At 35.5% G+C, this 14,574-nt stretch overlaps 1 protein-coding gene across 1 annotated transcript; it reads right to left on the reverse strand.

Moving 5' to 3' along the window:
- Nucleotides 956-1,793, reverse strand: LOC107609835. Its single transcript, XM_021107677.1, has 4 exons — nucleotides 1,756-1,793; nucleotides 1,460-1,663; nucleotides 1,265-1,357; nucleotides 956-1,175 (listed from the first exon to the last, which is right to left on the reverse strand). The coding sequence occupies exons 2-4, from the start codon at nucleotides 1,628-1,630 to the stop codon at nucleotides 1,050-1,052; spliced, it is 390 nt and encodes a 129-aa protein (XP_020963336.1). The 5' UTR covers nucleotides 1,631-1,663; nucleotides 1,756-1,793; the 3' UTR covers nucleotides 956-1,049.

The raw sequence follows: 14,574 nt of genomic DNA on the forward strand, positions 1-14,574 counted from the left end.
TCGTGAATGAAATTAATTTCAATTTTTTTAATTATTTAGTGTCAATAAATAATCTAAACTATTTGAATCAAGTCACTAAAGAAAAATAATTGAACATTTCCCATTAAATTTAACTTATAAAAATTGTTGTAAGATCCACAATATCATCTAATTTTGCAAAAAAATATAATAACAAAAGAGAGTTGAAATAGCTAAGTAGCAAATAGTCATCATGTCCACAAGTTCATGACTTTTACTCTGTAACATTTGCTTTTAAAAATTTGACCTTAATCAAGTTCGATTTCCCCTTCAACATAGTTTTCCTTTAAACAAAAAAAAAATCAAATATAAAACTACACATCTTTAATACTAATAATGTTAAATAAAAATGTTTGAGAGAGAGAGGACAAACATATATATCATAACATTCTTTTATTTGGATACACAAAACAATTAACTCAACATCATCATAATCAACCATTATTTAAGATATGATAACATATAAAAACTTTAACAACAAATAATACCTCTTCATGTGCATCATTGTTCAGATTAGTGCTTCCTAATTGAGTAGCTAACATGTCAAGGTCTACTCCTGAGCTTTTTTGTTGCAGCATCATCTTAACAAGTGATTTTAGTTCATCTACTTCTTTTTGCATCCCATCAACCTTACCCTCTAATGTTGCCTTCTCAGTTGCATGTTGCTGCTTAAGGGTGGCAATTTCTTCATTTTTCTTCAACAAAGTTGGTGTGGTAACTCTTCCGTGACATCGCACCTTCCCTGCCTTCTCTTTCCCAAATATAGATTGGAAAGCTCTAATTACTTATTCTTTAGACTTTTTATTCTCAGCTTGCAAATGTGCCTATATTAATGTGAAGAAAAAAATAATAATAAAATAAGAGTAAATACACAATTGGACTAAAAGCATATATCATTTGACAACATCAAAACAAATAATAGAGATTAAGTATAATGTCAAGATTCTTTAACTCAACGCAAGCATAAAAGTAACCACAAGTGATGGACAAATTGCCAAGACACAAGAAATTCATAACCTATTTTAACCAAATTAACTCCTAATACTTACAATAACATCCAAAGTGTCTTCATCCAATGATTTTTCCTTTGTGCTTTGACGAGTCTCAACAAACATTTCTGCTTGACTAGGTGGTTCATTATTTTCCTTAGAAGCAGCCTATAAGTCCAATTCAACTAACATTTAAATAGAGTTAAAAGGCACACCACACATACACATACAAATTCACAAAGAATAAAAAATTGTACCAATCTTGTACGTATTCTTGCAAAATTTATTGGTCCCTTTCGATGCCTAAATTTCTGTTGTGCCCTATTTTTCTTATTCTGCGCAGACATTTTCTACATAACAAGAGACAAGTATTAAAAAAATCATCATATTTCACTCATATGTGTATATAATATAATTGCATAAACAATTACACTAAATTTCACATGTCTTACCTTAACTTTCTCAGTTCTCCAATAAGCAATTAACTTTCGAAAATGACTCTCAGGTATGCTTTTAGGACGATTTTTCAACATCTCATTAACACATTTGTATGGCAGAAAATGAGTTTGCTTTATTGTGGTCTTATACCTTCTCCAGTTGTCATTGATACGAGCAAGGACCATCCTCTTTCCTTCAGTTGGAATAATGAATTTAGCCTATAAAACACAAATATTATTTGCTAGTAAGAATAAAATACATGTGTACATTTTTAAATAGTTTCTAAAAGAAGCAAGACTAATATTCTCACTTGAACATATTCCCAAATGGCTTCTTTAATCCCCTTCCAATTTGTGTAAAATTAATGGACAAAAATCTGAATTTCTTGCCACTGTGCCCAAAAATTTGCTCAAGTTGTTTACAGCTTCATCAGTAGGACCAATTGCATCTCCTTCAATATCTAGAGTAATTTCTTCTCTATTTTCTAACTTTCTTGCATGAATCTTCAAGCATTGTGTATGTCCTCGTATTTTCTTCACTGTTGTGTCTATACAAAGATACTAATTATATACCATCCCTCTTATTGATTTATAAGATATTTAATTGAAAAAAACAGAACAAATTAAAATAACCTTTTGAGTTGAACTCACTAAAATTAAATCAGCACTAATCATGATCAATTTATATGAATTAAATGGCAGCAAGCGAAAATGGCAATCAGCAGCAATATAAAAATTAGCATAATAAGGCTATCATCATCAAAAAATAAATCAAAACAAGGCATGAAATCAGCCATTAACAAGGATAAATCAGCACTATACCAAGTCCTAACAATAATGCAACAACCATCATTTGTCAATTAAAACAGCTATTCATTCCAGGCATCAGCAGCAACCAAAAAGTTCAACCTAAATCCACTACAATTCAGATAAAACTTCCTAACCACCTATAATCCACTAAGCATGCATAACTAAACTGACTAATTTAACAAAAACTGAACAAACTAATTAAACTAAGAAAATGTAAACAGTAAAAAAAATTGAGAACCTACAGAAGAAGCAGAAACAGAAAATGGCAAGGGGAGGGAGAATGGAGGCAGAGAGTGTCGACCCAGAGGCGGCTACTGGTGGCACATTGTGGAGGATGAGTGCAGAAACGGGGGAACAGTGGAGTTTTTTGTTCTGGTTGCGAAGACAGGGGAGGGCAAAAATGGAAGAAGAATAAAAGAGGAGAAAGGGAAATATTGAGGTGTTTTCTTCACTGTTGTGTCTATACAAAGATACTAATTATATACCATCCTTCTTATTGATTTATAAGATATTTGATTGAAAAAAAAAAGAAAAAATTAAAGTAACCTTTTGAGTTGAATTTGGTCACGAAACAAAACTAAAGTAACAAATTACCAAATTCAATTCACAAATTGGAATTCAATTAACATACAAATTTTTAGAAATTTCGGCAGCATTTTGGTAGTAAATAGGACGTTTCTAAATTTAAACAAATAGCAAAATCAACCCATATGAACTCACTAAAATCAAATAAGCACTAATCAGGATCAATTTATATGAATTAAACGGCAGCAAGCGAAAATGGCAATCAGCAGCAATATAAAAATTAGCATAATAAGGCCATCATCATCATTGCTCAATCAAAACAAGGCATGAGATCAGCCATTAAAAAGGATAAAGCAGCACTATACCAAGTCCTAACAGTAATGCAACAACCATCATTTGTCAATTAAAACAGCTCAGAAAACCATTCATTCCAGGCATCAGCAGCAACCCAAAAGTTCAACCTAAATTCACTACAATTCAGATAAAACTTCCTAACCACCTATAATCCACTAAGCATGCATAACTAAACCGACTAATTTAACCAAAACTAAACAAACTAATTAAACTAAGAAAATGTAAACAGAAAAAAAATTGAGATCCTGCAGAAGAAGCAGAAACAGAAAATGGCAAGGGGAGGGAGAATGGAGGCAGAGCAAAAACAAAAAATTTACCTTTCAAAGTATTGTCTATGTTCTCAGCCTCAGTTGGATTAATATAATTCTTGTCCTGCTCCTCTATAATATCTCCTTCATTCTCATCCAATTTCTCTTCACCATCAGGTTCATTGTTAAGTTTAAGAAATGTATCAATCGGCATTGAAGCAAATTGACGTGTTTTTCCCTTCTTAGTTGGCCTTTCTTGCAAGCTGCCACACTCTTCAATATCATCTTCAATTGTGGTCTCTTTTCTCTTCAAATCTTGACTCATTCTAGAATCTACTTCTCTAGTATTCTTGTGAGCCATAGCAGTAGATTTAGAAGGAAGTTCTTTTTCTTGTCCACATGTTGATCCTTGTGAGTGAGTCAGACTTGCTTCCATCTGTACTTTACTTTTCTTCAAATTCTGCCATTTTTCTTTTGCAACTTTTGGCTTTTCTACAAAATTCTGCTTATCATTTGCTTGGACACCATTTTTTCTTAACTTCTTCTCCCTTTCCCTATCACTAAGGGTTTTTATCCTCTTAAGGGGTGGTGGTGGTTGATGTTGTTGTTGACCAGAAGACATCTATTCTCGCTTAACTTCCATATTTTTGAAGAACTTTGCACGCAATTCAGCACTTGACTTTGAATCTATCTCATGTTCAATGAATTTTTTGAACATTTTTTGAAAAAGGAAATAAAATAATGAGATTAATATACATAAAAAAATCTATTAACATAATAGTAAAAAACTAAATCACATATTAAAAGAACCAAGAATTTATAAGAAATGCACCTGTTCAATAACAATTACACCAAAAATAAAAGAAAAAATTATTCTATGTTCAGAAGAGAAATCTCTTTAAAGATCAGAATCATCATCATATTCAGCTTGTTGTAAAACAAGTGAAGGTTTCTCAATGATTGTATTTGGCATGTCTTCTCTAGTCCATTGAACTTCACAATTATCCTTTGGCACATACAAATTATTCGCTTGATCAAAGGGGTCCTTCTGATTAGACTCTTCGTCTTCAACATCATACCCATCATACATATTGAATAAATCCCTTGGCACTGTTTTCATGACATAATGCTTGTCTTTGTTAAAAGGGTCTTGAATATAAAAGCATTAGTAGACTTGTGAAGCTAATACAAAAGAATCATCCCGAGAACATCTTTTATTAAAATGAACTGAAGTTAGCCCAAAATTCTCTTCTTCAACTTCAAACCAATCACAGTTGAAGAGAACAAATTTAAAACATGCATAATAGTCTAACTCAATTATGTCATTTATTGCACCAAAATATGTTACGGCTTTTGTCATTGGGTTGTTGTCCTTGGCACTAACAAAGCTTGGTGTTTCGCACACCAAAGTCACACCACTGTTTTGAGTTGTGTGGCTTGCATCATGTTCTCTAGTTTGAAATTTGTAGCCATTGATTACATAACTAGAAAATCGTTTTGCAACTGTGTTTGGGCCTCTAGACAAATCTTTAAGTTGTTTCGGAACATCTTCATGAGAAGCACACTCTTTGAACCATTCACTAAAATCATGACTTAGAGTTTTTGCCTTCTTCCATTTTCTACCTTTAGTTTGATTGTTGACATGTTCCTCGTACTCTCTAAAGTAAGTAAAAAGTGAGTAAGTTAAATTTTCTAATAGAGAATTGGTAGTTGGAAAATATATAAGAAAAATACCTAATGTAGTCTTTAACTTTATCACAATTGAATAAGATGTACCGATGAGCTTGTATTTTTAAGTTGGCATCTAGAGAAAAAGGTTGCCCTTTCCTCTTTCCACCAATTGGTCGCCCCAAGCATGCAAAATAGCTATCATGACATACTTCAGCTTCACTGCAATTATCATAATTTTGTGTCCTCCTACTTAGCCTTGTATCCACATGAGGACTTAAATACCTTGAGCAAAATGTCAAGCATTCTTTGGCTAAATATCCTTCAGCAATTGAACCTTCAGGGCGGCTCTTATTGCGAACGTAGGACTTAAACCTACACAGATATCTCTCGATGGGGTACATCCACCTAAATTAAACTGGGCCACCCAACCTCAACTTGTTTACCAGATGAATAGGTAAATGTACCATTATATCAAAGAAACTAGGAGGAAATATTCTTTCTAATTGGCACAAAATTTCTCTAATATCTACTTCCAAATGATCTATTGTATCATTTTCAATAACTTTTTGGCACAAGGAACGAAAGAATGAACCTAGATAAATTAAAGGGCCAGCTACTTGATTCTGCATTGTGTATTTTACAGCTACTTGCAACAAATAATGCACCATAAAATGAGCATCGTGACTTTTGTAGCCTGATATCTTTTTCTCAGCAACATGAACACACCGAGAAATATTTGAGGCACTACCAGATGGCAATTTTACTGACTTTAAAATATCACAAAAAATAGTTTTTTTCTTGAGTAGTAAGGTTAAAACAAGCCTTAGCAATTTTTGCTTTCTTCCCACCATCTATCTCCTTTGGTTGAAGTTTTTTCCTTTTGCCCATATCTTTAAGATCGTAACGAGCATTTGAATGATCTTTGGACTTTCCTGGAATGTCTAATAAAGTTCCAATTATGTTATCACATACGTCGATGTGCATAACATCAAGACAATGGCGCAATGTATTTTGCTTCCAATATGGCAACTCAAAGAAAATGGACCTTTTCTTTCATGGACCATCAATTTTATTTTTTTGCTTCTTTTCAAATACATTGTCAAAATCTTTCAAATCTTCAAAAATTTTTTCCCCATCTAATAAAGTTGGTGAAGACCTTAATTCAACATCACCATTGAAAGATCTTTTATCCATCCTATATGGATGATCCGTAGCAAAAAATTTACGATGATCCATGTAGCACATCTTTCAACTATGTTTTAAATAACAATAGGAGGTGTCATAATTACAGCAAGGACATGCTAACTTTCCCTTTGTGCTCCAACTGGATAACATAGCATAAGCTGGAAAGTCACTTATGGTGCATAAAAGTGCTGCATGTAGTTGAAAAGTTTTATTCTTTTGAAGCATCATATGTTTTCACTCCAACTTCCCATAAAACCTTCAACTCTTCAATTAATGGCTGAAGATACACATCAATGCTTTTTCCAGGCGAACCTAGTCTAGGGATGAGCAAGGACATCATGACATACTCTGGTTTCATGCAACACCATGGAGGAAGATTGTATGAGATCAAAACTACCGGCCATGTACTATGGGAGATGCTCATGGTTCTGACGAACAGATTTTTGCTAGTAAAGAATTCACAAATAAGTTCTCGTTGCAAGTATAATTTCTAAACTAACAATAATCCTTTCATACAAAAACTTGTTTGTCACTAAAGCAAACCCAATAAAAATAATAATCGAAGTATTTAAACCTCGGGTCATCTCTCAAGGAATTGCAGGGAGGTGTAGTTATTATTGGTTATGAAAAAGTATATTTTTGGGTTTTTAAAAGGTCGAACAAGGAATGTAAATGATAAGAAAGTAAACTAATAATTAAGTGAACTCTTGGCAAGGTATGAGAATTAGATGTCCTATCCTAGTTATCCTTATCAATTTTGATGAGAATTGTTTATGGCTCCTACTTAGTTAACCCTTACTAAATAAAGGAAAGTCAAGTGGACTAATCAATTTGATTCCTCAAGTCCTAGTCAACTCCTAAGGAAAGACTAGCTTAGAGGGATCCAAATCAACCAGCAAATTCCAATTATTAGCCAACAAAGGAGTTTGATAACTCAACCGTCACCAATTACTCAACCAAAGCTAAGAATGTAAAAAGATAAATTAAAATCATAAATATGAAATACCTCAAATTGCATTAAATAAAGAAATCAAATCTAACATGGAGTTCATAACCAAATTGGGAAAATAAACAAACTAGAATGATAGAATGAATAAAAGTAGAAGAGAAACTGAAATTAAAGGAACATTGAACCTAGAATTGAGAAGAAATAAACCTAAAACTAAGAGAATTCCTAAAACCTAGATAGAAGAGAGAGTCTCTCTCTCTAGAAAACTACATCTAAAATCTAAATTGTGAATAATGAGAAGTGTTGTCTGTTGAGTCTCTGCTTGTCCCCTGGCTTTAGTCTGCGTTTCTGGGCCAAAAACTGGGTCAAAAATAGCCCAGAAATCACTTCCGATACGTCCAGCACGTGGCTCTGTCACGCGTACGCGTCATCCATGCGTACGCGTGGATTGAACTTTCGACAGGTCACGCGTACGCGTGATCCACGCGTGCGCGTCGCCTAACAGCATGGCAACTATGACAAATTATATATCATTTCGAATCCCCGGATGTTAGCTTTCCAACGCAACTGGAACCGCCTCATTTGAATTTCTGTAGCTCAAGTTATGGTCAGCTAAGTGTGAAGTGGTCAGGCTGGACAGCTTAGCAATTCCTTCAACTTCTTGTATTCCCCACTTTTGCATGCTTCCTTTCCATCCTCCAAGCCATTCCTGCCCTATAAACCCTGAAATCACGTAACACACATATCAAGGCATCGAATGGTAATAAAAGAGGATTAAAATTAGTAATTTAAGGCCAAAGAAGCATGTTTTCAATCATAGCACAGAATTAGGAAGGAAAATGTAAAACATGCGAATTATATGAATAAGTGACGAGAGAGTTGATAAAAACCACTCAAATTAGCACAAGATAAATCATAAAATAGTGGTTTATCAATCTCCCCACACTTAAACATTAGCATGTCCTGATGCTAAGCTCAAGGAGATATAGAGAATGAATAGGGAAAAGTATGACTCATGAGATACAACCTATGTATGCAAATGCAACAGTATGCTAAGATGTGTCTATCTACTTGGTTAAAAGTAAATAAGTTCTCCAAGACAAACATAAATCAAATTCCACTAATTTAAATCACAAATTAAAGAACAAGTAAACTTGTAAGAAGATAGCTCATGAAAGTAGGAAACATAGAATCAAGCATTGAACCCTCACTGGTAGTATATATGCACTCTAATCGCTCAAGTGTCTAGGGTCAATTCACTCTACTCTTCTCTAGTCATGCTTTCTAAAACCTTGTTCTTCATCTAACTAATCAACAAATATTTAGTATACCAATGCAAACATCATGAGGTCTTTTCAAGGTTGTAATGGGGCTAAGGTAAGGGTGAGGATATATGTATGGCCAAGTGAGCTATAATATGAATCTTTGACTAACCCAAGTTCTCACCTAACACACACACACACTCTATGTAACTCTAAAATCATGCCTAGCTACCCATAATTCCCACTTTTGTATCACATACTCATGTACCAAATATTTCCTTAATTTTATCACATATGCGTTGATCTTTTATTAAACATAACATTGGGGTAATTTTGTCCCCTTATTTAATTACTTATTTATTTGAATATTTTTGGTTTTTTTTAAAGTAAAAGTAAATATAACGTATCAATGCACATGGAGTTAAAATTTTTTTTTTCTAGTCTCACTTGAGTAAGTACCCAAATTCCCAATATTTTGTCAATGAAACACTGTACACTTTCATCAACCCAAGTTCCCACAGTTCCCCCCCACTTAATTGACACACAATCTCTATCTTAAACTAACCAAATATTCAATTAGGATAATTAATTGTTTTTTCGCTTAAGGCTAGTGATGTGGTAAAATATAAAACAAAAAGGGATTAAAAGGCTCAAAGTGGCAAACAAAGGTGATTGAAAGGGTAAGCTATTTTAGATAAGTGAGCTAATGACAAATGACGGCCTCAATCATATATATGCATGTAAATACACTAAACAATAGACATATAGAATCAAACAAAGCAAAGATTGCAATCATAGAGAAGAAAACACACAAGAATAAAATATTATGGTTGAATAATGTAACTATATAATTAAGCTCAAATCTCACAGGTTGTGTGTTCTTAGCTATAATTTATGTTCCAATTTACAATCTCCAAAAAAGTTTAACAAAAATTTTCAATTTAAATTAGTGAAATACTATAAAAAGGGTTTTGAAAAGAAATTTATTACTTTAATCAAGTAGTGGTAAAATATGCACAAAATCAACAAACATGCAATCAAACATGCAAATGCAACAATTAATTTAACAAAGAAAATTAAACATTGGTGTTGAGAAGGAAATAACTAACCCACGAAAGTCGGTATCGACCTCCCCACACTTAAAGATTGCACCGTCCTCGGTGCATGCTAAGATGTGCAAGTGGACGGGTTGCTACAGCTGATGCTTTTCTCCAAAGAATGTGCATAGGGACTTGTGTGTCTCTCCTATGTAAACGTCTTCCGGTTCCCTTCCTGGTGGCCATCCTAAAAGAAAAAGGGAAGAAAAGTAACCCAAAAACAAAGATAAAAAACAAATAAAATATGATTGGGTTAATGCCAAATAATGAGGGTCTCAATTACATGGCAGCTACAACATGCAAGTGAGAAAATAGTTGGAGCACATGGCATATCAATAGTGCAAAAAGTGCAACAAATGGGAAGAGAGAGTAGATAATGAAAGACAATATAAATTCATGTCAATGTAAAAGGAATACAGGTATAATAAAAGATTGGCAATGACAGATAATTAATATCACCCAAGAGTGTAAAATAAGTCACTAAGCACCAAAATAATACCAAAAAAGATACAACAGTTGAATAAAAATATTTAACACCAACGGAGAAAATAATAAACTTAGAAAAGAAAATAAAAGTATGCACAAAATTAAAATGGAATGAATAAAAATATGCAAATAAATTGAGTAAAATAGAATGAAAGTGAAGAAGGATGAGAAGTTAAAGAGATGAAGAAGAAGAAAGTAAAAAGGGAGGAGGAAAGAGGGAGAAAAGAGAGAAGAAAGGGGAAAGGAATGAAAAACGGGACGTGACGCGTACGCGTGAAAACTGAGTTGGCCATTTGACGTGTTAGCGTCACCCACGCGTACGCGTGGGTGGCCTGAAAGCGAAATGACGTGCACGCGTCAAGGACGCGTACGCGTGGGGTGATTTTGTGCCTCTAGCATAGTTCCAGCGCGAGGGCAGCACAACTCTCTGGTTAAACACCCACTTACGCCGATTGCCATATCCACGCGTGCGCGTGCTTGACGCGTACGCGTGGATTTCCTAGGTTGCAAAATGACGCACACGCGTCTTAGACGCATACGCGTGGCTCGAGTTGTGCGCAGAGCACGCCAGCCGCACGATTCCATCAGAACTTTCTGTTCGTTGGATGGGATAACAAAATTGGGAATCGAAGCCCACGCGTGTCCTACGCGCACGCGTGGGTTGACTTTTTTTTAATGCAGTATGCAGAATGCAAAATGCAGATGCTGATGCAAATATTATGAATGAACACTAAGAAGAATAGAATAAAATAAAACTAAGAATAAAACAAAACAAAATAAAACTAAGATTGAAAAAGAACGATCATACCATGGTGGGTTGTCTCCCACCTAGCACTTTTAGTTAAAGTCCTTAAGTTGGACATTTGGTGAGCTCCCTGTCATGGTGGCTTATGCTTGAACTCATCCAGGAATCCCCACCAATGTTTACGATTCCAATAACCTTCGGGGTCCCAAACTAAGCACATAAAGCATTCGAGCAAGTTAAAGCAAGTGACAAAGCTCCAAGAGTGTTGATTGTTAGAATGAATTCCGAGGTCCCAAACCTTTCTTTTGCACCCGTTTTTGCTTTGATCTACATTGTTCCAACAGGGTGGTACGCAATCTGAATTCTCACTGAGACATCCAAACAACCGCCTAGACCCATTCAATTGAGACTTATACCAACCATTGCACTTAGACTTGGAGCATGCAACCATATTGGACCTTGCAGGACGACTCCCACCACTAACCATCTCCCTCTTACTCTTAAAGCCACAAATAGCTCTAACTTGACCATCTGTCTCAACTAAACCATATTCAAGTGGAATGAGAAAGCTAAGGGATATAAATTTTACCCACTGGGATGTTGTATTAGATGGTAATGGCCTTGGGGGAGAGGTCTCCAACAGCTTTGGCAAGGTGAATTCAAGCTCTATTCCCTTGTGCTCTTCCTTGATAACTTCCACCTCTTTGCAAGCTTCTTCAATTTCAATCCTTTGTTCATCAATTTCATCTAACTCCTCTCCATCACTTAAATCATAAATGGAAGGATGAGAGAAATCTACCTCCGCATTGCTTTCTATCTCATCGGGAGAAGGTTCTTCAAGTTCAAAGGATTCACCACCAAGAAGGTTTGATGCATGATCTTCATCACCAAGGGAACTCAACTCTTGCTTCATTCCTTCCAAGTCTTCATTCAACAATTGTTTTGGAGGTTGAGCACCCTCCTCAACATCAAATTCAAACGTCTTGGAAGGAGGCTCTATGACTTGAGTTTCCCATGGATGTTCCGCATCTCCTAAGTCCTCAACCACTTCCTCTTCTTTGATAATTTCGGCATTCTCCACTTGCTCTAGCACAAAATCCAGCTCCTACTTGTTGACTTCCACCTCTTGACAACTTTCTTCAAGGGTCTCTCCTACCTCCACCTTTAGGGCCTCCTCTAGCTTCTTGTGAAGTATGAATTCATGAAACCGATCCCTTCTCTCTTGTTCCGGGTCAGTAGCATAATTGGGATCATGTTGCTCTTGGATTGATGGATGTGGGTGCTCTTCCATGGAGGGTGGTGATGGGATGGAGAGATCATTATGGGTCGAAAAGGAGGTGTACTAGAGCTTGAGGATTGATTTTTGGAGGTATTCGATGATCCAAGCTGGTAGACGAGAGTGTGTATAGCAGAAGTTAGACCGGTAAGTGTGCTCTCCAAAGACCTTGTGCAAAAGATTGAAGCATCTCGTCATAGGAAGAGGAAGGGGGGCAATTATTTTGGGATTGGGGTAGTTTTATGTATGGCTCATAAGGCTCTTGGTATGGTGGGTAAGGATTAGGGTCATATGGGGGTGTTTGGTGGTAAGGTACTTGTGAGTATGATGGTTCAAAATTATGTTGAGGAGGGGGTCATAGGTATTTTGTGGTGGGTGTTGATTGTCACGAAGAGGTCCTCCATAACCATTGTCTTGGTACGCATCATAGAATGGTTGTTGATAGTGCCTTGGAGGTGGTTGTTGCCAAGAGGGTTGATCAAATCCTTGTGGTTCCTCCCATCTTTGATTGTCCCATCCATGACACAAGCTTTCATTGTAATCTCCTCTTCCTATAACATGATTGTAACCAAACTCATAGCCAAAGGGGTGAGAATTCATGGTAGTAAGAGAAATAAAAACTAGTAAAAAATAATGAAAATAAACTCCTAAAACTAGAAACACTAACGAAGAAACGAAAAAGCAAGATTATTCACAATATTCACAATAACCAATAATAAGGCACACGTTTGCAATTCCCCGGCAACGGCGCCATTTTGACGAACAGATTTTTGCTAGTAAAGAACTCACAAATAAGTTCTCGTTGCAAGTATAGTTTCTTACTCACAATAATCCTTTCGTACAAAAACTTGTTTGTCACTATAGCAAATCCAATAAAAATAATAACCAAAGTATTTAAACCTTGGGTCATCTCTCAAGGAGTTGCAGGGAGGTGTAGTTATTATTGGTTATGGAAAAGTATATTTTTAGGTTTTTGAAAGGTCAAACAAGGAATGTAAATGATAAGAAAGTAAACTAATAATTAAGTGAACTCTTGGCAAGGTATGAGAAATAGATGTCCTATCCAAGTTATCCTTATCAATTGTGATGAGAATTGTTTGTGGCTCCCACTTAGTTAACCCTTACTAAATAAAGGAAAGTCAAGTGGACTAATAAATTTGATTCCTCAAGTCCTAGTCAACTCTTAAGGAAAGACTAGCTTAGAGGGATCCAAATCAACCAGCAAATTCCAATTATCAGCCAACAAAGGAATTTGATAACTCAAGTGTCTCCAATTACTCAACCAAAGCTAAGAATGTAAAAAGCTAAATTAAAATCATAAATATGAAATACCTCAAATTGCATTAAATAAAGAAATCAACTCTAACAAGGAGTTCATAAACCAAATTGGGAAAATAAACAAACTAGAATGATAGAATGAATAAAAGTAGAAGAGAAACTGAAATTAAAGGAACATTGAACCTGGAATTGACAAGAAATAAACCTAAAACTAAGAGAATTCCTAAAACCTAGAGAGAGGAGAGAGTCTCTCTCTCTAGAAAACTACATCTAAAACCTAAATTGTGAATAATGAGAAGTGTTGTCTATTGAGTCTCCGCTTGTTCCCTGGCTTTAGTCTACGTTTCTGGGCCGAAAACTAGGTCAAAAGCAGCCCAGAAATCGCTCCCGATACGTCCAGCACGTGGCTCTATCAGGCGTACGCGTCATCCACGCATACGCGTGGATTGAACTTTCGCCAGGTCATGCGTATGCGTGATCCACGCATGCGCGTTGCTTAACAGCATGGAAACTATGGCAAATTGTATATCATTTCGAATCCCCGGATGTTAGGTTTCCAACGTAACTAGAACCGCCTCATTTGGACCTCTGTAACTCAAGTTATGGTCAGTTAAGTGCGAAGAGGTCAGGCTGGACAGCTTAGCAATTCCTTCAATTTCTTGTATTCCTTCCACTTTTGCATGCTTCCTTTCCATCCTCCAAGCCATTCCTACCCTATAAACCCTGAAATCACTTAACACACATATCAAGGAATCAAATGGTAATAAAAGAGGATTAAAATTAGTAATTTAAGGGCAAAGAAGCATGTTTTCAATCATAGCACAGAGTTAGGAAAGAAAATGTAAAACATGCAAATTATATGAATAAGTGACCAGAGAGTTAATAAAAACCACTCAAATTAGCACAAGATAAACAATAAAATAGTGGTTTATCAATCTCCCCACACTTAAACATTAGCATGTCCCCATGCTAAGCTCAAGGAGATATAGAGAATGAATAGGGGAAAGTATGACTCATGAGATGCAACCTATGTATGCAAATGCAACTGTATGCTAAGATGTGTCTATCTACTTGGTTAAAAGTAAATAAGTCCTCCAAGACAAACATAAATCAAATTTCACTAATTCAAATCACAGAATTAAAGAACAAGTAAACTTGTAAGAAAATAGCTCATGAAAGCAGAGAACATAGAATCAAGCATTGAACCCTCACTAGTAGTATATATGCACTCTAATCGCTCAAGT

Source organism: Arachis ipaensis, chromosome B07 (assembly GCF_000816755.2).
Source record: "Arachis ipaensis cultivar K30076 chromosome B07, Araip1.1, whole genome shotgun sequence".
Taxonomy (NCBI): Eukaryota; Viridiplantae; Streptophyta; class Magnoliopsida; order Fabales; family Fabaceae; genus Arachis; species Arachis ipaensis.

Bases quoted from the DNA above. Each gene is read 5' to 3' on its own strand.
- LOC107609835 (XM_021107677.1), bottom strand. From the start codon at position 1,630: ATGGTCCTTGCTCGTATCAATGACAACTGGAGAAGGTATAAGACCACA. The intron at 1,358-1,459 runs GTAAGACATGTG...CTTGTTATGTAG, and splicing joins GGAGAACTGAGAAAGTTAAG to AAAATGTCTGCGCAGAATAA. The intron at 1,176-1,264 runs GTACAATTTTTT...TTGGACTTATAG, and splicing joins CAAGAATACGTACAAGATTG to GCTGCTTCTAAGGAAAATAA.